The 24,312-nt window shown below is 43.0% G+C and overlaps 1 protein-coding gene across 1 annotated transcript in view; it reads right to left on the bottom strand.

Annotated features, from left to right (window-relative positions):
• Window positions 1-24,312, bottom strand: part of agrn (agrin) — a 269,713-nt gene continuing 245,401 nt past the window's right edge. The window contains 10 exon segments of the mRNA XM_034196403.1: window positions 1-2,682; window positions 7,799-7,900; window positions 9,168-9,392; window positions 14,088-14,175; window positions 14,986-15,169; window positions 16,957-17,073; window positions 18,845-18,856; window positions 21,098-21,209; window positions 21,596-21,760; window positions 21,926-22,016. Coding sequence (XP_034052294.1) covers window positions 2,556-2,682; window positions 7,799-7,900; window positions 9,168-9,392; window positions 14,088-14,175; window positions 14,986-15,169; window positions 16,957-17,073; window positions 18,845-18,856; window positions 21,098-21,209; window positions 21,596-21,760; window positions 21,926-22,016 — 1,223 coding nt within the window. The 3' untranslated portion in view covers window positions 1-2,555.

The following is a 24,312-nucleotide window of genomic DNA, read 5'->3' as shown; positions in this document are numbered from 1 at the left end:
TCCATTTGGTTGACATTTTATTTCATGGTGGTAGGATCACAAGACAAAGGTCATAGAGTTAGTAATGTTCAGGTCATGCCACTCGTACGCGGGGCACTGGCCTTTGAGGAGCTTTGCAGTCAGACAGTAGTTTACAGAGGCCGGACATGGAGGGTCATCCACATGTAGACATAAATAAGGAACAGAAAATAGATTCCAAAAACAGTAAATAGAAGATCTTTTCGTAAAAAGCCGGAGGGGGACATTTGCAGAGCCCCCCCCCGGGATATTTTTTGTGTACAGTATGAGCATTATTACTGATATAATTATCATTATTATGTATTACTCCTTTACATTATGGGGATGAGGCTAATACACTGGCTAAAATAAGGAAAACAGTTATATGGATGACGTCACCTGCTCAGAGAGAGGTGATTGGGTTTTTTAAGGCAAATAGTTTTCAAACCACAGGACTGCTATCGTCTTAATGTTCTCGAGTCCATCCGAATACACAGGGATTTCTCCTTTATTAATGTCGCCACCTGAGCTGATCAAATTCAAACACAATGGTACAATAAGACCAGTCCAAGGTTAATAGTGCTGGAATTTTAAACGTGTCTTGCATCAGAAAATAAGGGTTTTCCTGGTGTGGACACTCAACAACACAGTTTATAGCTTCAGGGCTTTCCCTCCCTACATGAGTATATCATCATGTGGGCGACATGGTTCCAGTGTATATTACTAAAAACATAAACCTCCACATATAACACATTTGCTAAGTTCACAAGGGCTGTACAAAAAACAATGATGATTTAAGAAGGGAAATTAAGAAAAGACAAAGTAGCACAAGACCATTCAATACTCGACCATGAACAGGCATGATTTTGTCTCAGAGTATTGCCAAAGTTCTCAATATCAAAACAAAGTGTCCCTTTAAGTCGGTCAGCGCGGGCTTATTGTGGACGACTTCACCACGTTGCATCAGTTCACTGAAAGTTAAGAATTCGACTAGTAATGAAATACAAAACCATGCGTCACTATGTTAATTTGCCAAGTACTGTAGATTATGCATCGGTTTCCCATGTTTGCGGCTGTTATGGCTCCAAAAGTCACAACAACGTCTTTCTCCTGGATAGCCGGAAACAACAAAAGGTCCTCCAGGAATGCTCCGAGTCAAATACGAACGAAATGAAGTCTCAGAAAGAGTTTTTGAACGAATTTTGTTTGACGGTGACATTCCCAAGAGTGGTTAGGCTCTCCTCATGATAAGATCTCTGCTGGCCTCCTTCCTGTCTGTTCCTTCTTCAGTCTTTGCTTTCAGCACCTCCTTAAGGTCAGATATGGTAACAACCTCTTCCCCGTATGCACCATTCAATGTCCTGCAAAACTAACTGCTCCCAGGAAAAATGTTTTAAAAAAGGCCATAAAGATACAGGGATATGAACAAATATAAAACATTATTCCGAGCTCAGTGGGAATTATTTTCAAAATAAAACTAGAAAACAAAAACCAGATTCAAACCAACACTGCAGAAGTGCATGCATTTATAGTGGTCATCATTAGTTTGGATTGTTAAAACAGAACGCACAATAGTATATGAGAAGCAAAATTCTCCAAAGAGAACCCATCTTACATATTCACAGTCTCAGGTATTATTTATATACTCTATATTTATAACATTTATTCATGTCTTGACTTATGACTAATGATATGCGCGTCATTGTGGAGCGCTCTCTCCGTCATGTCGGCTTGAAGTGTTAGTGAGTCATATTTCAAAACTAGAGGCTCTGATGGGATTCAGATTGAGCGGGAGAGTTTTTTTTTTTTTCTTTTTTGGGGAGGGTGCTCTGCGATGGGGGTGATGGAGTGGTCTCGAGCTGTGTACTTTCTCACTGTAGCAGCTTGACTGATATCTGAAAAGTCCCATTAGGAAAAAAACAGCGGGCTACTGGTGGCTGATTACATTAGAGTTTCTTGTGTGGAGTCGCCAGCTGGCCGCAGCATCAAAGAGCCGCAGCAGGGGGGGGGGAATGTATGTCTATCATGAAGGTACGGTATGGGCCATGCTTGGGGAATGTGGACGATAGATATGGCACCAAGACAAGGCCGTTACCAGAGATCTGCTGCGACGTCCACCAGTGTTCAAGTAATGAGCGAGGAGGGGAAAAAAGGAAGCAGGCAGCTTTTTTTTTTTTTTTAAGTTGGCGTTTGTTTTAATTAAAACAACAAAACTGACAAGAATAACATATCTCCCTTTCACCAGAGATGCCTGCTTTTTGAAAAAAAAGAAGATATATATGAAGGGGCTAGGGGCAGAAAGAAGTGTGTTCTGTTTATGTAGGTGCAGATAAAAAAAAGAAAAAGAAACAAATATATAAAACAAAAATTAAAACAACATTTTCTTTCCACATAAAAAGCAATGAAAAGTATACAAAAATAGAAAATAATTACAGCAGGAGACATGGCGCTATGGAGGGAGCGAGTGGGAGGTTTCTTATTTTTCTCCGTTTATTTCTCAAGATTCGGTCTCTGCTGGGTTATTTGGCGGCGGAGCAGTGTAGTATTTTGGGGCTTGTTTAGGGCGTCTTTCCACCGGTGGAGCTCCACGCCGGTCCACCACCACGTCCTTGATGCAGCCCATGTACCCCGTGCTGTAGGCTTTGGGCAAACGACGGGCCACCCGCCAGCTCCTCCAGACCACCGGGGGGGGGGACAGGGGGGTTAATACAGGAAGTTCAGAGTAACACTATACACACATATTAAAGAAAATAAGAGAATATAATTACTCAAACTACAATTCCCGAATCTACCATAAAACATTGTCACTGGCCAACTTTGAGAATTTCACACATTTTTGAATGTTTTCAGACAGACTAAGGGGATGAACACATTCGAAATACACATTTATGTCAATATCCAATGTTCAAATGCGTAATTTGCATATTTAAACATTATATTGCGGAAACTTGAATTAGCAGAAAGTATTGTTTTAATATCAGTTATCAACTGGAGTAGTTTAATGGTGAAACTAGTATCTGTATTTGAATATTACCATATTCATATGCAGTATCCTCACTCTAACGGGCCCGTCCACACAGCGGCTTTGGAAAAAGCTTGCCGGCGGGCGTGTCTGAAGCTCGACCAACAACCAATCACATGAAATCTCCCGCCCTGACACACAAGCAGCGGTTTGATTGGCTAGAGCTTTGTACTGGCATATGATTTGATTGGCTGATGCTTTCCACCGAGAGCTTCAGAAGCTTCAAAAGTTGAACATTGCCTCAACTTTTGCAGCCTAAACGCCAGGAATGCTCCGCCTCTGCTTCCCACAATGCAGTTCGGCGAAAAGTGACGTCACCCCATTCAAGTGAATGGGCAGAAGCGTTGGAAGAAGCTTCCAATGCCACTGTGTGGACGGGCCGTAAGGGCTACTGCAGTTATTGGACAAGCACTCAACCTCTAGTTGCTACATTTCCCATAGTGCATTGCATTCCCCACCCAGCTTCTCTCTTACAAATGTTCAAGATTGGAGCCAAAAACAAAAATCCCCAGATGATATCTTCAAGGGTGAAGGCATTACACAATTATCATCAAGGTATGCCCCTTTAAAGATAAAAAAAGATAAAGGATAGGATTTCAGTTCAAGATGAGACCTTGGAGATGCCTTCAAAAAGGCTGTACCGGAAATATATTTTCCTATAAAAATGTATTTCTGGGTCTAAATGAGTTACTTGTGTCTTTTATTCTCATGGCGACGCCAGCGGATGTACATGACAGGTTGACACTTTATATGTCAAAGCGCCGTGATCAAAAGCAGAAAGCTGCATGCCAGCCAGAGTTAGTTAAGATAGACGGGAGTGAAGGTTCCCTCTCATTTGAAACGATGAACAAGTGCTCAAAATGTTCCACTAATGAAAGGTGATGACAGAAAGTAACATTATATATACCTGACATCCTCATTATATCTAATTTGTTTCAGTCTTAAGTGCTAATCGCTCATTTCACTCCCTAAATATCACCTGTCCATCAAATACTCCGACAGCTTTTCTTTAAGATTGACTCCTTATAGGTGCTGCTCTCTTCTGTGCTAACCACTCACTTCTTCCTGTATTAATTCAAAACAAACCAAAGAGATCAAATAAAAGCCATTTTCTGTGCGACTGTTTTCTGAAAAGAGATGTTGCTGTTTCATTTTATTTAAGGACCCATGTCAACTCTAACACAGAAAATACCTGTCTATGCTGCCCAAATGGTCCCATTGGTCCAAATGGACCAATCCGTGGAGCCGTGAAAATTGCACAGTATAAATCTATTTTAGTATACCTCAACAATGGAATTATGATCAGTAGAAACGGCCATGACATGGGACCTTTAAATCAAATGTTGTAGAGCTGTAAAATACCAAGTACCATTCACCTTTGTAGTGAGGTGGAGAAAAAGACACAGACAATAGATATGTAGTTTAAGGGGCCCTATTATGTTATTTTCGGTTCATATTTGTAGTTAGTGCCTTTACTGCGACATGTTTACATGCTGTAATGGTTCAAAGAGGCTCTTATTTGCCTCTCATATTGTCTGAGCTTCAGCACCTCTCTCACCCTCTGTCGGGAAACCAGAGCCCAGTCTGCTCTGTTGTGATTGGGCTCAACCGCTTAGAGATATGTCCCACCCCTTAGCCAATCACATTATGGCCCAATCCCAAACCACGCCCTACACCTACACACTACCCCCTCCATTTGCGCGTTCGAGCAGAGGGTCCGCCCACATTAAGTGCTTTTTCCAAACCAACGAGTGTGGAGCGGTGTGGAGGGGGAGTGGGTTACTCAAGCCCTCTAACAGCGAGTCTGCATCAGTGCTGACTGGAGACCGGCCTCTCTACCCTGACCGGTTCTCAACGCTGTGTGTGTCCGTCAGGAAAACACGCTGTTCACAAGTAGTTCCAGCAAACATCCACTGATAAATTGCGATGTTAACAACCTCATGATAATCTCATATGTTTTTAACTTAGGATCATAAATGGGGCGAAGCCTGCGAGCTAGTTCAGGAAGTCAACTCGAGCACCAATGATACATTAACACGTGGCGCACCTCGTCCCTCTTACAACCAACCAAACACATTCTCCTAAACATGCCACTCTATTTAAGCTGCCAGGTCTTCCTGCCTCTGCCTCGCTAATGCTTCTGCTGCCATTGCTGTGTTCACTTGCTATTGCTATGTTCATGTTCCTGCTGCTGTGTTTCATGTTGCTGCTGCTTGCCCCCCCCCCCCCCCAGCTTCCACCTGTAGGCTCGGGGGTAGTTATCTAATCATCACTCAATGTTCTTTGTAAATCTGTGGAGTGATGAGGCCCGAGCCTAGACGCCAAACTCAAACGATATGCTGCTTCTAATAAACATATTAAGAAACACGTGAGTTGTCTGACTGAACTGCGGTTAGTCTAGAAAAAGATAAATGTGTGCATTTTATTATAAAGTTGTGTATATTTACAGACTGTTGCAAAAACTAAGAAGCTTATAAACATCAGGTTTAAAACACAATTAAAGATGTTTGGAGATTTATTTGAGTTATTAATTTTTATTTTGTGTCAAAGAGATGCTGATTTGAAACCGTTGTTACATACAGTTAAGGCATTTCCTGTTTCTGCCGGAGAGAGGGGAGGCCGTCCCAAAGCTTGCTGCTGTATTTACTCCCTCCATCTGACAGGAGTCGCGAGTGTCACTCCACGGAGTTCCCTCCGTCACGGAGGGGTAAGTGTGTAGGGGTAGGGGTGTAGGGCCTGGTTTGGGATTGGGCCTATATGTGTTGGAGCGCTATCCAATATAGGCGCTAGTGTTTCATAGTGATGTCACTATCTGACGTAAGTAAACGGAGGAGTTTAATCGAGCAAGAAACTCTCTCTGGAGGGACCTTTGGGATTTGAGTCTTTGAAGACCATTTAAATGCACAAACATCTACATAACACACTACAGGAACGAGAAACACACCAACAAGCATGATAGGACTCCTTTAAATTGATTCTTTATGAAAACATGTTAGAAATGGCAGTCTTTTAAGCCTCTTAAATATGACGATTTCTTGATTTTCCCTATTTTATATCATATCAAAGGATCATTTCTTTGGGTTTGAGACTGACGAAATTAGACATTTAGTCGATTTTCCTGTATTTCCTGACATTTTGTATGCCAAACGATTAATCTAGAAGATAATCAGATTCATCTGGAATTGCAGCGCTACAAGAGATAAAAGGAAAAACTTGTATTTTTACTCAAAATGAGCTTTTGAAGCACTTGTGCGCTGGATGTAAATTGTCTCACTAAAGCGTTTTATCTATCAGTCATAGAACGTTTTAAAAATGGAAATCTCTTAATATGAAAATATTGTGGATTTGTACTTCAAAGCGTTTCAGCCCCTTACTTTCCATTCAGCTTTAACTTTCCTGCACTTTTTATTCCTATTTGAAGTCATCCAGCGCAATCTTTTTCTTCTTATAGTCTTATACCGTCCTTTTGAAGAGACGTGATGACCTAATTGCTGGGTGTGCTGTTTGCCTACTTTCTCCTTTTGATGATGTTTTTCAGCTTCCCTTCTTTGAGCCAGCACGCTCAAAGTCATTAGTGTCTCTCTCAATAAATCAGCGTGAAACGTCTTATGGAGAGTTTGAGATCTGTTACTGGGAGAGTTTCTGACCCCAGGTTTTGATGTTTTACCTGCTCTCGGTCTCCCTCTCTATCTACACTTCCAGAACTCTCCAGCATCCCTCCTCCTTTTCCCCACATCCCATATCTCCTCCCTGTTTTCTCTCTTTCTAATCCGTCTGTCTGAGAGTTCATTTCCCCGACGAGCTCTTTACATCCCCTATCCCTGCCCCCTCTAATCGAATTGCGCGCCTCAGAATCGGGGATCGACAGACAGGGCTAATTTCATGCAAGTTACAGATGAATTAATGATGAACAGTCCTGAAGGGGATTTAAAAAGGAGAAGGGCTCTCGACGGGGGGGCTGTGGTGAGGATTATGTATTCCTGCTGCAGGCTCTCAGCACCTGTTCCGGCGCTCTGCCTCCCTGTGAGTGTTTGTGTACCTGAGTACACCTCTACATGCAGCCTCTCTTCTAAGTCACTCTGCACTCAAAAGGAAAAAAAACCTGACTTTATTTCAATGTTATTTCCTCCGAATGCTCCATACCGCTGTGCCGTGTGTGTTCTTTCAGAAAAGCCATTTCTCCGAGCTAAGTTCACCGAATATGAGAAGCAGATGACAAGGCAGCTTGGTCATTTTCAATTCAGGAGAGCGGACAACTTTTCACTCAGATAGCCTTTCATTTCTCAAGTCAATACCTGAATTGGCTCGGACACTTTTTTTTTGCCCAAACTGCAATGTGTTTTCCCTGTCTGAGACTTTGCTTATCCTCTGCAATGCCAATGAGTTCATTGCTCATTTTTGGCAGCGCGTCGGAGTGGGTACAGAATTACAAGTATTCCCTTGACTTTCTTTTACATTTGTGGGTACCAGTGATGGGTCAAATTGGTTCCTCTAATCTGATATGTTTGAATGCTTAAATGTTTGAAAAGTGCTTTATGCGAGAGAGAAACTCTGTCTGGACAGAACTTTTCAGATTTTAGCCTTTCCAGACGATTTACATGCACAAAAACCTATACAACCTATGAAGGAAAACCCCTTCAAAACCATGAAAGGGCTGGTTTAGGAGAAAATGTTAATGTAGGAATTTAACTTGTGATGGAGTATTTGACAGAAATGTATTGGTACTTTTATTCAACTACAGATCTGAATGCTTCTTTCACCAGTGGTGGGGACCTACCGAGCCACAGCGCTCCGTCTGTGTCCAGCTGCGTGGCTGCCAGGGGCGACGACCCTGTTACCGCTGCCTCATTGCCGACCTGCAGAGAGCCGTCTCTGAGTGCTCTGAGGAGGAGAAAGAAGAAGAAGAAGAGAGAGTTGAAAAGTGATGCATGCATGCATGGTGAATAGCTGTAAATTGGAGTTTCATTTAATCTCAAGCATCGAGACTCCATTGCTGTGCTGCCAGCGCACTAAGCACTCCCATAACTGCCTTTGCCAAGCCAGCGTTCTAAATGTGCCTGTCTGTCTACAAAGCTAACAGATGTCGCGAGAGCGCCATTCATTTTAGGTGGCTCGGCGCTACGCATTAGCGCACACTTAAGAATTGTGGCGACGGGGCTAATTTGAACCCATTAAAGTGTGTTCCAGCAGTGAGAGGGTGTCGTTAACGGCAAGCCGCAAACACAGATATCTATGTAACCACATGCTGCGGTTACACCATCATCACATTCAAATTATGTCATCTCATGTGGCCCTCCCTGCAAAAGCCTGGGATGTTTGGATACGGCGTCTTCTGTCGGAGGATCGATTAGTCTCGCTTTACATGATGAAGCCGATCTAATTATCCCCCCCCGATTCTTTCACCCACAGCCGCATTTGAAAGCAAATGTTGGGCAGAGATAAAGCAGAGATCCCGTGGAAGGTGTTAAGTGGGTCGTTCTCAAAGTTCAGGAAGTTAATTTGTTTCTAATGAAGGAATCCGTTAATGTGACATCGCTGTGTGGCAAAAATAAATCTGTGCTTTGTTTTTTTTATACATCTGAATGAAGATTCATGTGCTAAACTAAAACCTTTGTTAGTGTGACTAATGTGTGAGGGATTTATTTGGTGTACACTCTAAACTCATGCTGTACGTTTAAGACTGAAGTATGAGAATAAACACTATTACTAGTGTCAACCTTAATGATAAGAACATTTTTATTTTATGATTCTATTCATGCTGATTCTATATTAAGGATTCAAATAGGATCAACATATGTAATAAGAATGCTGTATGTATACATTATATACATACACTTTTTTAATATATCATTTCTTCCTTTTCTGGATACATTACCGCTGATGTGCCAATATGTTTTGGGATGCTGCCGCGTTTTCTTCCTGTTTGAACATTATTAACGTGGCTAAGCAATTCCATGCTCGATGCGTCATACTCATGCATGACCGGGCATGAAAATAACCTTAATGTGAAACTAATCAGAGGCATCTCAGTGCAGGGGGATCACTGTGTAGCATTGAATTCATGCTTCAGATCACACACCGTTCGCAGCAACACAAACACAATATGGATTAAGTGTAATCCCGGGGTAACAGCTGATCCGCGGCTCACCTGCTGGCCTTGATGCGTATCCAGCGGTTGGTGTCGACGCGCATCGAGGAGCGCAGCACCACGGGCTTGGAGCCCAGGTCGTATGTCATCTGGATGTGTCCGTCAACGATGGCCAGGGCGATGTAGTCGGAGCGCTCCACGCCCTTCCCGCTCCACAGCACCAGGCCCTGGGTCGCCTCCGTCCGGATGCTCAGCTCAAATTTGTTCACCAGCAGAGCCTTCTCGCTGCGAGGACAGGAAGCACATCAGTTAGCTATTTGGACTGATTTTTCAAAAAGAGAGCTAACCTTTGGCATACATAGCCTTTGTCATGTATGGCATATTTGAAACGAGAAATCTTTGCTGTACATTACCCATGATTCATTGACATGGTTCTCTACAGTCTTACGTGTTTTTAAAGCTGAGCTAAGGAGTTGCAGGGAGCTGTTTTGATATTAGCTTCCCTACATCCTACTGAGCCTGTACTGCATTGCTGCTCAGTGCTTTCTATGTGTGTGTGTGTGTCTTGAGGCAGCTTTTTGATCTCTAGTCCCTCGAGCTGCGGGGGTGATTTGGATGCAAAGACTTGGCGACTTCCACCTTACCACTGTACGTCACTGCCACTGGTGGGTGAGGGAAACTCAACACATTGATGTGCTCCTACCGTACCCTCACACATACAGTCCTGCATACAAACACCCTAACAGAGTCCTGAAGAGATAAATAGCCGACATCCAGGGTCACAACTTCAATCTGTGTGTATGTGTGCGATTGTGTGTGTGTGTGTGTCATCAATCAGCATGTGTGCAAAGGTCTGCACATCTGCCAAGTGGATCTACTTCCACCTTCTTCAAAGGGCATCCGAACACAAAGACACAGACAAGGTGAGGACACGTACAACAAAGAACAAATTACACGTGGATTTGGTAAAATAAAAAACAAGAGCTGGAGACAAAAGATTAGGACAGACGACAAGACAAAGCAGCAAGCATAGCAAACAAAGAGGCTCATGGGAGTACAATAGGACAGGAAATGGGAAAGAGAAACTGGCAACTTCTCCTTACACTGTAGGAGTATTCCCTCATTTTCTTTTCTTTATGGAGCAAGAATAAAAAGAGCATTGGTAAAGAGTTATGGGATGGTATGTAACTTTGAGTTTATTAACCTGCTGGCCTCATGTTAGGCCACTTTGACCCCTGAGGCTAACAGTAATAGTGGTTCCCTCAGCAGATGTGGGAGGAACGAATCAAGTAAACTTACTTCAAAAAACATGCTTTGGTTGGAAAATTGACCCCCTTGATTCACTAAAATCGCTGAGGTAAACACGAACAAAAAAGACTCTGATTCAGGAGAATGTTTATTTTCTCCAAAGAGAGAAAAAAACATAGCTCAGTGTACCCTCTCCTGGCAAACCCTCAGAGCTTACAGGGAACTATAATCTCCATCGGAGCGGCGTGTCAGTGATAAGGTCAAGGTTATAAAAGTGCTGAATATATCATGAATAAAACAACACCGGCGCACCGCATATACACCACTGACTTCCACAGATTGCTGGTGTGTTTCTCTTTGTAAATAGGATTTTTATCTATCTCTTATGGTATTCAAATTCAAAAGCTTTTTTCAGAGTGCCGTCCTTTATTCCATCTCTAGGGTGGCAGTAGTGGTTAGAATAATAAAAAGCCATCAGGGAGGACAGCTGCTGCAGAGAGGCTGGCTCCTTCTGTGCTCCTTATCAGAAGCTCTGAACTTCAGAATTAATTGAGGGCTCTTTCTCCTATTGGTAACTCTATCTCGATAATGGGAACAATGCTGTCTCTGGGGAGGAGGGTTTAGCCCTGTGAGAGGTCGGGGAGGGGTCTGTCCTGGAGAGGAACGGAGGGATGAGGAGATGAGCAGGCGAGTGGAGGAAGTCCAAAAAAGCGTTTTTGAGAGACTCACCTCTGGTCAGATGGGTTCTCCAGAGACTCGGGACTTAAGGGAGGCGGGGGAGAAGAAAGTCAACGGCATGCAGTTGTATAGCGCAGGAGGCCAGAAGGAAAGAAGGAAGGAGGGGATGTGTGAGCCCACTGGGTGACTCACAGACTAGTTTAGACCTGGAGCTGCAAAAAAGCATAACTTATCCGCTCTACTACAGTATCGACTGAGAGTCAACAGTCGATAACAACTGCTGTGTGATCATGGTGATCATGGGAAGTGTGTAGCTTAGCCTGGATCACAACACAACCATAAAGAAGGATCTCAAAGGAACTTGTCTGATCAAGACGGATGGAAAATGCACCATTATGCCTTAGAGATAAGAATTGCAGCATTTTAAAGGGGACATATTAATATTTTCAGTTTCATACTGACTATTTTGGGTTTGTTACAAAACCATGTTTACTTGCTTTAAATGCTAAAAATAAAACACATTATTTGTATTATATGGTCTGTCTGAATATACCTCTGTTTACCTTCTGTCTGAAATGCCTAGTTTTGGGCCCCTGTCTCTTTAAGACCAACTCTAAAAAGCCAGTTAGTTTTGGTTGGCTTGGAAACAAATTGCAAAGGTGGTTCCCTAGCCTTTGGTTGAGATTTTTGTGAAATATTTGTGTTGTAAAATTATTTGTTGGCTGGTAGGACCCCATATACCTTAAATGTATATGCACACTGACTGATATTTCCCCTTTAAACGTGAGCATCAAGATTAAATACACTCATGGTCCACACATGTACGAAGGCCACCTTAAGGTCAAATTATTTACTTACTACTTTGAATTCATGATACAGCAAGCCACAGTGCAGCCGCAATTACCTTCTGTCTCGAGATGGAAGCCGTGATTGAGAAAAATTGGACAATTCTTTAAAAAATGTGGTCAAGCACCATATCAGTTGCGAGTCATGGTAAGATATGATTTGTCACGGAAATAATAAGCTTGAGCAAATCAAGCCTTTAGATATTGGCAGAGAGGTGAAGGGGGAGCGTTCAAAGGGTGCTGTAAATAGTAACGGCAGAATTAACCTGAGGTGAGCGCTTGACATTTTGGCCTCGCCAGCTCTTACAAAATCAAATTATGCCGAATTGATCGGAACGCCTTCAGAGTGCTCGCCGCCAAGACTCCAGTTTGCTTAGGTTCACCCTCATTGTGGCCCTTAGTAAATGTGACATCCATTTAACTTTTGACAGTCTGGCTCCAAGGACCCACTGTCCCCTCCTGCTAAGTGAGATTGATGCCCATGGCTACACAGCGCAGAGAGATCTCAATTGGAGGGTCTGATCTACAAAAGGAAGACAATCTGTGATTAACATGTCACTGCCTCGCTCTACCCCCCGACTTGGTAATTATTCACAATTGCAGTTAGAGATCTGGCAAAAAAACTAAAAATGACAGAAGCCCTGGCATGGATTGGAACGCTGGGCTGAATCCTGTCGGCTTAATTTGAGCTAAACTCTCGCCTCGTCGCTTTGTGGGATCTTTTAAAGAGTAGGTTACTTACCGAGCTAATGAGCTGCAAGAAAACCCATAACAGCTAAGTCATGGACCGAAGGCTTTCCCAAGCAGGAACCAGAGACTAGGTTAAGGTGTTATTAAGTATATCCTCCTCCTGTAGTTTTCAAGGGGTCTCGTTCATTTACCACATAACAGATTCAGCGTATAGGCAATTCATTTTGTTTATGAACGAAGTTACAACCATGCACACAGTATTGCATTCTTTGTACAGCAATTCAATTTTCTCTGAGGGAGTTGAGCACAATGCTAATCATGCACACATTCATGCTTCCTTTTGCACTGGGATAAATGAGGCTGCAAATGTATTTCAAGTAATGAAATCTGTCAAAAATAAATCATGGATATGGAGCTCGAACGTAAAATCTGACTTCAAGATGATTTCTGCGTGGGAAAATATGACCAGTTACTGAATGCACTTTCATTTATTCCTTTGGGTTAACTATAAAAAATGGATTATCTTTTGGGTTGCTGTTAGTTAGGCTTGATTTGAAGCTGGGCAAATACCCAGTCGTAAAGTCTACTTACTCTGGGATCTCATTGGTCAGTTGGCTTGAGTGAAAGGAAAGACAGTGAAGGACATTTATATGAGACAACACATGTGGGGACAAGGACAAGTGAGGTCAGACTGAAGGACAGGACAAAGGTCACACAACTGGAACGCTGCGACCGCGGACAAACAGCAAAGATACAGACAACGACACAAACATACACATATCGACAGAGTTCTGTGTGTGGGCGGGAGTCGTGCGTCTGCATGGAGACTCTGATGATCTGCAGGCTGCGGCCCTGTTTTCACACCTGAGTGTTTGTGTGAAGAGCTGCGAGACGTAGATATAGAGCCGTATGCTTGATGTTGTCTCAGGTTTGTCACATGAACATTTTTGTTTACAGCCAACCTGAGGCGCGAGCTCTTGCCAGCCTTGAAGATGGATGGAAGAGTAAAATTGTCTCATCAGCTAAAGGGACAGGATTTATCTTCCTTTTTTTTTAACACCTGCTCCAAAAAACAATTTTACACCAAGATGATTTTCTCTTTACAAAGCATTACAAATTTCAGGTGAGATGTTCCAGTTTTAATGAGAAAACGTATACACATATTAGAAACAGAATACAATTGTAATCATGTGAACTTGTTGTCCGTGAGACAGCGGGAGACCACAGAGCGTACTGGGCGCGCTCAGGGTAACGCTTTGATTGTTAACCGCCTCGCTAATTACTTAAATCCTGTCAAAAGCTGAGCAAGGCTGCCATAGATGAGGGGGGGTGAGCTATTAGCCAAGCACTAGTTCACCCTGAAGCCGTTTTATCACTGATGATATCATCAACGCTGTCGTCATGGCTTATCGAGGGGGGAGATTAATAGACAGAGGGGTTATTTGGCTAATAGCCGTTACAATGGAGATGTCGGATGAAGCCTCAGAGATGAGGATGTTCCCCTTGCCCTCTTCCTTACCTCTTTGTGACAGCGTTGTGGTACTCGATGAACGTCCGACCGTCAAAGGCAATGGCCTCGGTCTCTCCTGCAGACTTCTCATAGATGGCTGCAAAAGCAGGGGGGGGGAGAGAGAGAGAATGAGATCACACCAATCAATAACAGCGAGGAGTTCAGTTATCAGAGCCAAGGCGATGGAGTGTGAGGAAATGGGACAAGGAAGAGAGAGGGGTCATTTTTTTCCCGCTTTAATTAACGTGAAAGGGACAACCGGCCAGACGCACAAGGTTAATGGCGAAGGCAGTAAGTGAGTGTGTGAGACAGATCGAGCCGGAGTGGATGTATGTCTGGCAGGCTGACATGAATATGATGAAACTGATGTGGAACTCTTGAAAAGAGCCTTTAATGAATATTCAATCAACATGTTTCATCATTTTCAATGGTTTGAAATCAATACATAATGACCCTTACATAAAAGAGACATCACAAATTTAATACGGACATTATAGCCTAGACAGAGAAGAATGGAAACCATGGTCTTATGAGCAGAAAAGAGATGAGACTATAAGTTTAACTTCCATTGAGGCAGGCTAAGACCAAGCTGTGTGTTAAAGGAAGTATTGCTGATTTCAGTCCCACTCATACTACGCTTCACAATCAGCCAAATACTGCCTCACAGAGTGAAACCAAGTCATGTTGGATGAGGAAATGGAACAATTTGTACTGTTGCATCGCTGTAATTTCACACTCCCATGATAAGGTGATCTCAAGCCAGCAAGTATTGCTAGTTATTGGCTTGCACCTGGACCAATCATGCTGATTTCTAAAAATATATTTAGAGTAACAGATGTGTATAAGATAACATGTATAAGTAACATGGCTGTAAGGATGGATGATATTGATTGGCAGAAATACTCACTGTTCTGACAACGGCCCCCTGAGAACCCACTGAGGCACACACACTCGTAGGCGTCCAGCATGGGGTTGCAGCGCCCGCCGTTTTGGCAGGGCTCCTGGGAACACGCGTGCTCCTGGAACATGTCGATGTTGCTGGCACGCAGGGCGTTCTCCTCTCTAAGGATCGGTGTGCCCATCAGAATGATCTGGGAACAGCAAACACAGGGTTAACGGGGCACTGCAATGAGTTTACTTTAGGTTGCACACACAATAGGTCAGCTAGACATGTTGTAAACCTTTTAAAGTTTGACCCTTAAGAAGTGCTAAAAGCCGGGATATCACAACATCTTTGATTTTCATTTCTCTTGGGAGTCCACCAACTTCAAGTAAGTAAAATACTATCACTTTAAATAGCCTCAAGAGTCTGTTCCAAATCTGCTCTGATTGGTTTGCTTGTCAGCTCTACCCCTAGCTTGTCACGTACAATAGGCTTAGAGTGCTAGCCAGTAAATTACACAAGCAGCAGACAGGTTATGGTAAACATACAGCAGCACACCGATTCATATAGGTTTTTTAAACACATGCAGGAATATGGTACTTTCGCTAACATAGACACACACACAGCCTTTCACAGTTATGATGAGGATTGTCTTTGTTTAGTTTGTTTTTACTCTAAAAGAAGCGAAGATTTGGAAAATCACTATTATTATTATTTTCTTTTTTTAAATTTTCTTTCCAAGGAAATGGGGAATCAGAAAATAAGCTGTATGTGATGGTTGATATGAAAGTCACTGTTTGAAGGAAAATTGACACCGTACACGATTTGTATCATTGTCTTGTAATGTACTGTCGAATGTCATGTTTTATGTTATTTGTGGACCCCAGGAAGATTAGCTGTTGTTATGCACCAGCTTAATGGGGATCCTAATAAACTAATAAACTCATAGGAGCACGGGTGTTGTTGTAACATAGGGATGTCATTATGTTACGGTAGGAAACAAACCTTTATAACATACTACAGGAAATGGAAAACCCGCCAAATAAAACTAAGTAGGGCCTCATTAATCAAAAGGAATTCTAATTGGTGCACATAAATATATTTATTTCCATGTATCCACTTCAAAGAAACTAAAATAATGATAACTTTATTAAAACATTGCTTGTTCATAGATTTACTCTTTGCTGGTTCATTCAAGTAAGAAACTGATTCATGAAATACTTTATATATTATAATAATATTCAATAAATAATACCATATACTCATATACTCTGGTGAGGCTTTGGTACCAGTTGCAGGAAAATTCCCAATTCCCTTTGGACCTTATTATCACAACACATCTAAGAACAAAGTACTTTAACAGTGAGGCTGTACATGTGTATGTTCTTCCTCAAACATAAACAGTTACCACCACAGGTAATACTGAGAAATTAGGAGTTGCTACAAACACACGCGGTTAAACAGCACATCAGACTGAAAATACATAGCCTTCCTCCTAATTAACAATTCCCTACAGAGCGAGTTAGACAAACACCACATTTAGCATTTGATTTGCTCGAAACTGTCATGGGAAAGTTGCAGAGGAGAACTAATGACAAGTTTGTATAGACAGTAGCATCCTGCCTTTGTTCTACTGGGTTATTTTTGGCACTCAGAGATGAGCTTTTTGCTGGAAAGTGGAGGGGAAAGAAAAAAAACTGGAAGGCTGTCAGCGTAAGATCTGAGAGTAGTGAAAAGGAGGGAGTTAAAAATGAGCATTCTATTATTAGTGCATGCTAATCCAAATGAGCAGAGCCACTGCCCGTCACATTTTGAGCTATAATGGAAAATATTCTAAAATGAGGGTCTGTAGTATGACAGCTGGACAGCTAATAACTGCTTCTAAGGGCAAAAGGGATCAAAGTCAATGAAATAACATATATAAATCAGTAGGATATACAAGCAGAGTTAATGACACGATAATCCTGCAAGAAATAGAGGCTTGTAAACATTTACCTTTTGGATTGTTCCCTTGAAGCCCTCCGTGAGTGCAGCGACTCTCGCTAGCCGGCTGTAATCGGGGGCTCCGCCGACGAAAAGAGACTCTTTCAGGTTAAGATCTACGTGCAGGTTCTGATGAGACAGGACACACAGAGGTATGGTGAGCTAGAGCTTGGTGAAATAAAATATTAAAAACCATTGCATTTTGACTTAAACGCCCAATTGAATCTTTTCTCGAATTCCTCTCAATGGTCTTTATTCAGGACGTAATGGTTTATGGTTTTGATTATCCTGAGCGGAGTAATGTTTGTGTCCAGGGAGCATGAAATAAATTGTATTCTTTTAGTCAGAATATAAAAAGTGAGATTAATAAACCAGATTTGCAGACGTGTCACACTCAAGGATCTAGAAAGACTATCCACATTGTAGCCGGCAGTCGCTTTAACTGTGCTTCTTCGCCTTCTTTCCACGTCAATACACTTGATACATTAACACATAATGCATTTCAGCGCCTCTCAGAGAGAGTGGTCAATTATCCTCTATCTGTGAGATATAAAAGGGACTACAAAGAGAAATCAGGAGCAGGCTGGAGTGGAGATATGGATGCTTCTTTACAGACATCTCTAATGAATGGCTGCTCATACGCGCCGACCTTTCAAACAGTTGAGCGTGGAGACACATTCATTGCGATTCATTTGCGATTAAATTTGATTCTTTCCACCGAACCTTTGGGACAATTGCTATGCATTAGCAAGGTGCCGCTGCTGTCTTTCACACGGAAAAAGGTGGCCCACTTCAGGAGGAAGAGGGTTAATGATCTTTATTTTTATGTAGAGCAGTAATTGCCAGAGGGGTAAAGTGGAGTTAATTGCTGGAAAAATTATGGAAGGGGCCAAATAAACAGGGCTTTGTGAATCTGAGCTGGTATTGGGCGGGCTTTTATTTAGGATGGGATTTGGAGTGAAGGAGGCGGCAGCTGGAGCCCGGGGGCTGTGTCACTGCACCTTGAGTCGCTTCCAACGGAGAGGCCGGGGACGCGAGCCAAAGCTGTTCTTCACCGGACAAAGCGTTCCAATTTACCTCTCAACCTCACACACACATCCATACAACAATGTTGGCGAAGCTGCCAGTAAAGGCAACGTTCTCATTGGGAGCCAATTGGGGTTCAGAGTTTTGCTAAAACATTTCGACATGTGTATAGGAAGAGCTGGGGATTGAACTGCCGACTTTGCTGTCCACGGCCGTTGCAAAGATGATGAGATGGTGCTTTCTGTTTATTCTGTAGACGCACAGCTGCTTTTATGTAGTGATTGCGCTCAGTGAGAGGTGTTGTTATGAGTGAACAAGCGGCTTTGTGATTATTATGGAGGATTGTTCCAGAAGAAGTGAGAACAGATGACAAAAGAACAGCTCGGCTTGGCTTGCCACCTCACCGTCTCCTACGGGCTATTTCCTTCGCTCGCCTTCCCCTGTCTTCGCTCGCACTTTCCCGACAGCCACGCGGCGCTGGCGTGATATCGCTGCCCACGCCGCACTAATGAAGACGTCTCTTTGTTGCTAAAAACAACGGTCGTCACAAAGATGACTGTCTTCTTCTTTCCTTCTTCCCACCTTCTCACCCCCATTCCACCCCCACAGCAGATGGGCTGAGGTGAAAGCCAACCCGCATTCTTTGAGAGCATCTCTACTTCAGCGCTGTTTGTGAGTGTGTGGACTTATGAAATGGCAACGTTTTTCTACAGAACTGGCAGTTTTAAAAGCTGTCCGCGGCTCTGCAGAAGTCCTTTTTTTAATTTTGGATTACTCTGTGCCCTTTGTTGCATGGATAGATGGGGGTGAGAGGACAAAGTGAAGGATTCAAATGAAACATGGGCGAAGGTGTGACCGGGACTTGTCTCATTACCTTTCGTGATTTCTTATTTCCAGACAGCACATCATAGAGAAAGAAAGACAAATAGGGAGGAAGAGAGTTATTAGGGGAAGACTAGTAAGTGTTTGTGCACAGAGAAGCATGCAGAGCTAGAGCAGGCAAGTGCAAAAGCCCACAAAACACACACACACACATAATCCCATTTACACACACGCATGCACATCTGTAAGAAAAATCCACAGAGCTGCAGTGTAGCACGGACAAGGGGATTAAACATGACATTAAAAATAACCTTTTTTTTTCATGTGCATCTTGGCACTTCAAAAGCTATGCACGCTTGATTTTACACACAAGAGCAGTGGTGGAATGTAACTATTGTACTTCTATTTTTTGCAACATTACACTATAATGCCGAAAATACACACATTAATAAATAGGACCTGCACATACTGTATGTAGAGGTGGTTGAGCGAAGGAACTGCCAGTGTACTGAACCCGGGAGCAGTTGGGGGTTTGGTGCCTTGCTCAAGGACACCTCTCCAGCTACCACTCCACACTCCCTATTTTCGGTCCAATCGGGACTTAAACCGTCAACCCTTCGGTTCCCAAGACGACAAGTCCCTTCAGACTGATCTACTGTCTCCCATGTGAATGCTCTAAATAATGCAAAATATGGTTTTTTTGTGATAAACTGAAATATGAGTGTTTTCTGAGAAACTCATGAGAAGTTGAAGTTTTCACAGTTCTCACAACGAGAAAAGCTAAAAAATATGATCTTAAATCTTAAAGAATATGATGCATTGCAGTAGATTAAATTAGCAAACCGTGTATGAACTTGTTAATGATAACCTAAGACATCTACAGCAGTAAAATGCTACATAATGCAGCTGTAATATTAATCCTAAAGCTTCAAACATTTTACATATTGCTAATTATATAAACATGTAGTTATTTAGGTGTAGTATCCAGGACCTTTTTCTGTATTTTCCCTGTGTGGTATTAGAATTTGCACTTAAGTATTTCAATACTTATTCCACCACTGCTGTAGAGAGTGAACACAAAGAAAACAAGAAGGCCATGCAGGAAGCAGATGGTGAAAAGATGAAAGAAAAACCGTTGTGGATGAGAGTGTGAGTGGTGCCACTTCTCCACCCAACCTCATTTACAGACTGCTGCCATTCAGCAGAGGTGCAGCTGATGTTTATATCTTATATGCGTACCTATGTGCCTATGAAAGTATGTACTTCATCATGCTGGCAGCTGAGCCGTCTTTGATACGGACAACACTCCCAGCATGCAATGTGAGTCCATACATGTGTGTGACCACCTTTGATATGATATGGCTTCTTTACGCAAGCACTATAACCCTCTCCCTAGTTTTTAAAACAGAGAATTAGCTAGGACAGGCTTTCTGCATTGAGCTTCATAACTAGTCTCTGCTCATCCCTTGCACCCCCCTCAAACCCCCCACCCTTCAGCACCGCCATCTTTGCCTTGCTCTCCTCCTTTAATAAGATTTTCTGCCTCTGTAGCTGGAGTAAAACACAATTACCATAGGGACGATGGGTGGCAGTCAGGGGAAGGACAGAGGCGGAGAGGGGGAGCGCTGAATCTTTGAGGAAGATGAGTTGACAGAGTGCATGTTCATAATCACAAATTACACTCTTTAATATAATTGGATGACTTACAGGCTAATCAAACTATTAGATCGCCTTCATCTAGAAGCATGTACCTGCTTTATTGGTCTAGACGCGGGGCTGAGGAGTTTCATTACACTCTCTGCTGCTGCATCGCCTTTATCTGCCTCCATCTCCCTCTGTCTCCCAGACACCACCTCAGAGGCTGAATTTATAAAATTGACTGTATACCAGCAGTAAAAGCTAGTGTTTGTGTTCTGTATGCTACACCGACTTTTATCTCCCAGCAAGCTGAAAGGCAGATAGATTTTGTTTCTCTTTTTGAGGGGAATTACAGGACTTTCAAAATGAAGACAGCTTGTCAAACTGGCCCTCTACATCTGGAGCTCTCCCTCTTACCTTGACTGGCGTCGAGGGGGAAGCGGCATACATTCAGCGAATCAAGTCGGTACAAACGCATAGTGTTGAAAATCTTAGCAAAAAGGGCAGGCAATTCTGATTCAACTGAGCCCCAAGGTTGTGGCGATGACATAATGAGAGCACACAGATGATCAAACATAAACAGTATATTAGTTCAGGCACAAGCAAGGCAAAGCGTAGGACAGGCCCGTCACCGTTAGCAGGAGCTTGTTAGCTAGCTCTTTCTTACCGGTGCCTCTCCTCGGACGGGGTCCTTCTTGTTCACCATGATCTCTCCTTTGCGGTTGGAGCGCTCCAGGTTGATGGTGTTCCACACATTCAGCTGGATTGGTTCCATGCTCCTGAATTAAACAAATAAACGAACAAACACTTGGGTTGGTTACCTTTTAGGAAACACAGGCCTCTTTTCACCTGTGGCTTGTTCAGGTGTCATTTTATGTCATTCTAGCACACCATAATATATTTTGCACATCCTGTCCTTATATGGAAACCCTGAGAGGCAAATTAGTAAAAAAAACACCTTTCTAAGTCTGATCTACTTTTTTTTCCTACTGTGTTTATGAGTTAGAACAACATATGTTTCTAGGTGCATACAGGCAGAACATTTTTTTCCGTATACTTAAGTCCTAATCACATTTAAAAAAACGACACAGAGGATATGGATCAGCCATTTATTTTCCCTTGCCTCTCAGGGCTTCTGTGTAAACAAATCTTAAATGTTGCTGACCTGATGGTGGCGGGTCCCTTCCCCAGGTCGTAGCGGAACTCCAGGATGCCCTCATTGAGGGACAGAGAGATGAAGTCTCCTTTTCCGTCCGATTTCTGGCCGTTGTAGAATATCAAACCGTTGGAGCTGTTGGCCTTGAGAATCACCGTCATGCTGACCTTTTGACTGCAGAAACACAAACAAAGCCGAGATGTGAACAAAAGATGCTTGTTTGCCTGTTTTTGATGCACTAGTACTCTGTCTGTATGGAAATTAGGTAGAGATACTATGAATTCTACATGCTTAGGCATACAGATTGTCCTTGTCGCTTCAGTTAAAGCTGAGACTCACCGCAGATCGTGCCCGTAGAGGTGAAGTCCCTTCAGCTCCACATAAGAGTCTCCGTCGAATAGCGGCATGTAAGCCCCGCTCTTCTCAGCCACTGGAAAAACAAAGAGACTATATTCATCCTCAGGTCCCGTTTTTGTTGCTGACAGAATTGAAATTCAGGAGTAGTCAGTACATCTTTCAGGGACCTGTCAGCATTATGGAAAGAGATGGATTTGTGTTTTCATTGCCTTCAGGATTAAGACTTTCTCTCGAAGGAAATTCAAACAAAAAAATCCTTATGTCAGACTGATTACACAGCCCGCCACAGTGTCACAAAGAACCTTTGGAGACATGTGGAGTTTAACACCAAAGCCGGGGCCCATGATATAATGCAGCAATTGTGTTTTGGCAGGCCTTTTTACAAATGACTGTGTTTGCGATGGCTCTACATCTGGCTGTCTGCAGTGATTAGGACAGGCACCGTGCAATCCTTCTAACAAGTGGCTTGACATTAAAAATCGTTCAAGTGTCACCCGGGGGGTATGTGTTTATGGTGCAAAAACTACCACCATTCAGAGGCCTGTGCAACGCTTGACGCTCTAACACACATATATGTAGCCGAAAAAAAGCTTTTGTTCGTAATTGGGTGGGATTAGCTGAGACGAGTCAGGATGGGGAAGGCAGACAGAGATGAGAAAGCTAATTAGCTATTGTGCACAAGACTGCTAATGATGATGGCACGCACCATGCAGAAGTGGGAAAAACAGTCTAGGATTTGCGCGCTAAACTGAACTCTATTAAAGTAGAAGAGCCGCTCAGGATGTAGTTACTTAAAGAGATTGGAAGGGGGGATTCACCCTGTGTTTCAAAATGAAAGCACCGCGATCAATAAGTCACCAGAGGTCCAGGCATTGGAATGAGTTGAGTGACCAGGAAAACCCACATGGCGTGCGGGGTGTGAAGCTTGACGTCTTAGAAAAGTTAAATTTTTTCAGAGTTATTTAAAAACGCAGCAGAAATAAGTCCCTGGAAAGCGATGCTCAGGGAGCCGTTGCCTCTAGTTCTCTTGTTGACGTAAGCTCAGAGGTCATTTTGTTTGGATTTGAGTAATGCCGCTTTATTAGTACTCGCTATAAAACCCATCAAAACAATGTAAAATAAGGATTGGCAATATCAGAGCAGCTAAAATGCACATTTTGCTGGTTCAAAAACGTTGTAGCTGCAATCAAACCTCATGGTGCTGCCCCCCAATCAATCGGCTCTTCAACAGATTAGCTGCAGTGTTAATCAGACACACACACTCTCTCTCAGGTGCTGTTTACACGAGAACGCAAACGGTTGTATCCGCTACTTTTCTCTTTCACAAAGCCCGTTAGTTCACACGAGGCCGTAACGGAAACGCGGAAACGGACCCCGCAAACGATAACGGGTCCCAAGGTGGATAGATCTGCAAACGGAACGCCCTGGGGGGCCAAACCATGGATGTATAATAAGAACTGGATACAGCGTGGGAGGCGGGGCCTCGTTCATTCCAATGAGAGTTGCTCATTGGTGCATGAAGACAAAATGGCCCAACTTTTGAGAGAGCGAAACGTCACGAAAGCATTCATATAATCATATAATCCGTTCTTATTGTGCATCCATGGGTAAAGGTAAAACTCATGTAGTACTGAACACGTGACATGAACGTGCCGGGCGGCGTGGCCCCGTGGGTTAGATGCACGTTCATAATGCCGAGGAAAATAACTCTGAGAATAACGTTATTAGCACATTTTACAAATTGAGGACCGAATGTTTTTAATAAGGGCTATACAAATGTTCATACTGGGTAGTTTATTTAGTTTAAAAAAAATCATCCCACGATTTACAGACGTCTCTTTCCCAATGTTAGTCAATGGGAAAAGTCTTTCCGGCCCCAGCTACTGATACGGAAGTGTAGTACCGCCGTTTGGCCACAACGAATATTTTCCTCAGAGTCCGGCGCACTTCCTGGCTCAGTGTGTACGCTATACGATCATTTCCTGATAACAATGAAGCCATAGCCCCACCTCTCCCCACCATGGATGTATAATAAGAACTGGATACAGCGTGGGAGGCGGGGTCTCGTTCTTTCCTATGAGAGCTGCTCATTGGCGCAGGAAGACAAAATGGCCCAACTTTTGAGAGAGCGAAACGTCACAGATTACCCGTCATGTCTGGCTGTCAGAGCAGAATAACCCATATGTGCAGTCACCAGACCCGGCGTCATGACGCCCGCCCATCCAGGATTTGGGCCCGCTGTTTTAATCTGAATACAACATTTTAATTGTTTTATTATTATGTTTATTGTTGTTATTTGTAGGGCTTTGTCCTAACATTTATTTTTGTTTTAAACTATTTTCTCTCTTCTCTAGCTCTCGTCGTGAGCG

This window comes from Gymnodraco acuticeps, unplaced genomic scaffold, assembly GCF_902827175.1.
Source record: "Gymnodraco acuticeps unplaced genomic scaffold, fGymAcu1.1, whole genome shotgun sequence".
Classification (NCBI taxonomy): Eukaryota; Metazoa; Chordata; class Actinopteri; order Perciformes; family Bathydraconidae; genus Gymnodraco; species Gymnodraco acuticeps.
The sequence above is the reverse complement of the archived record's forward strand: the minus strand, read 5'-3'. Positions and strand labels throughout refer to the sequence as shown.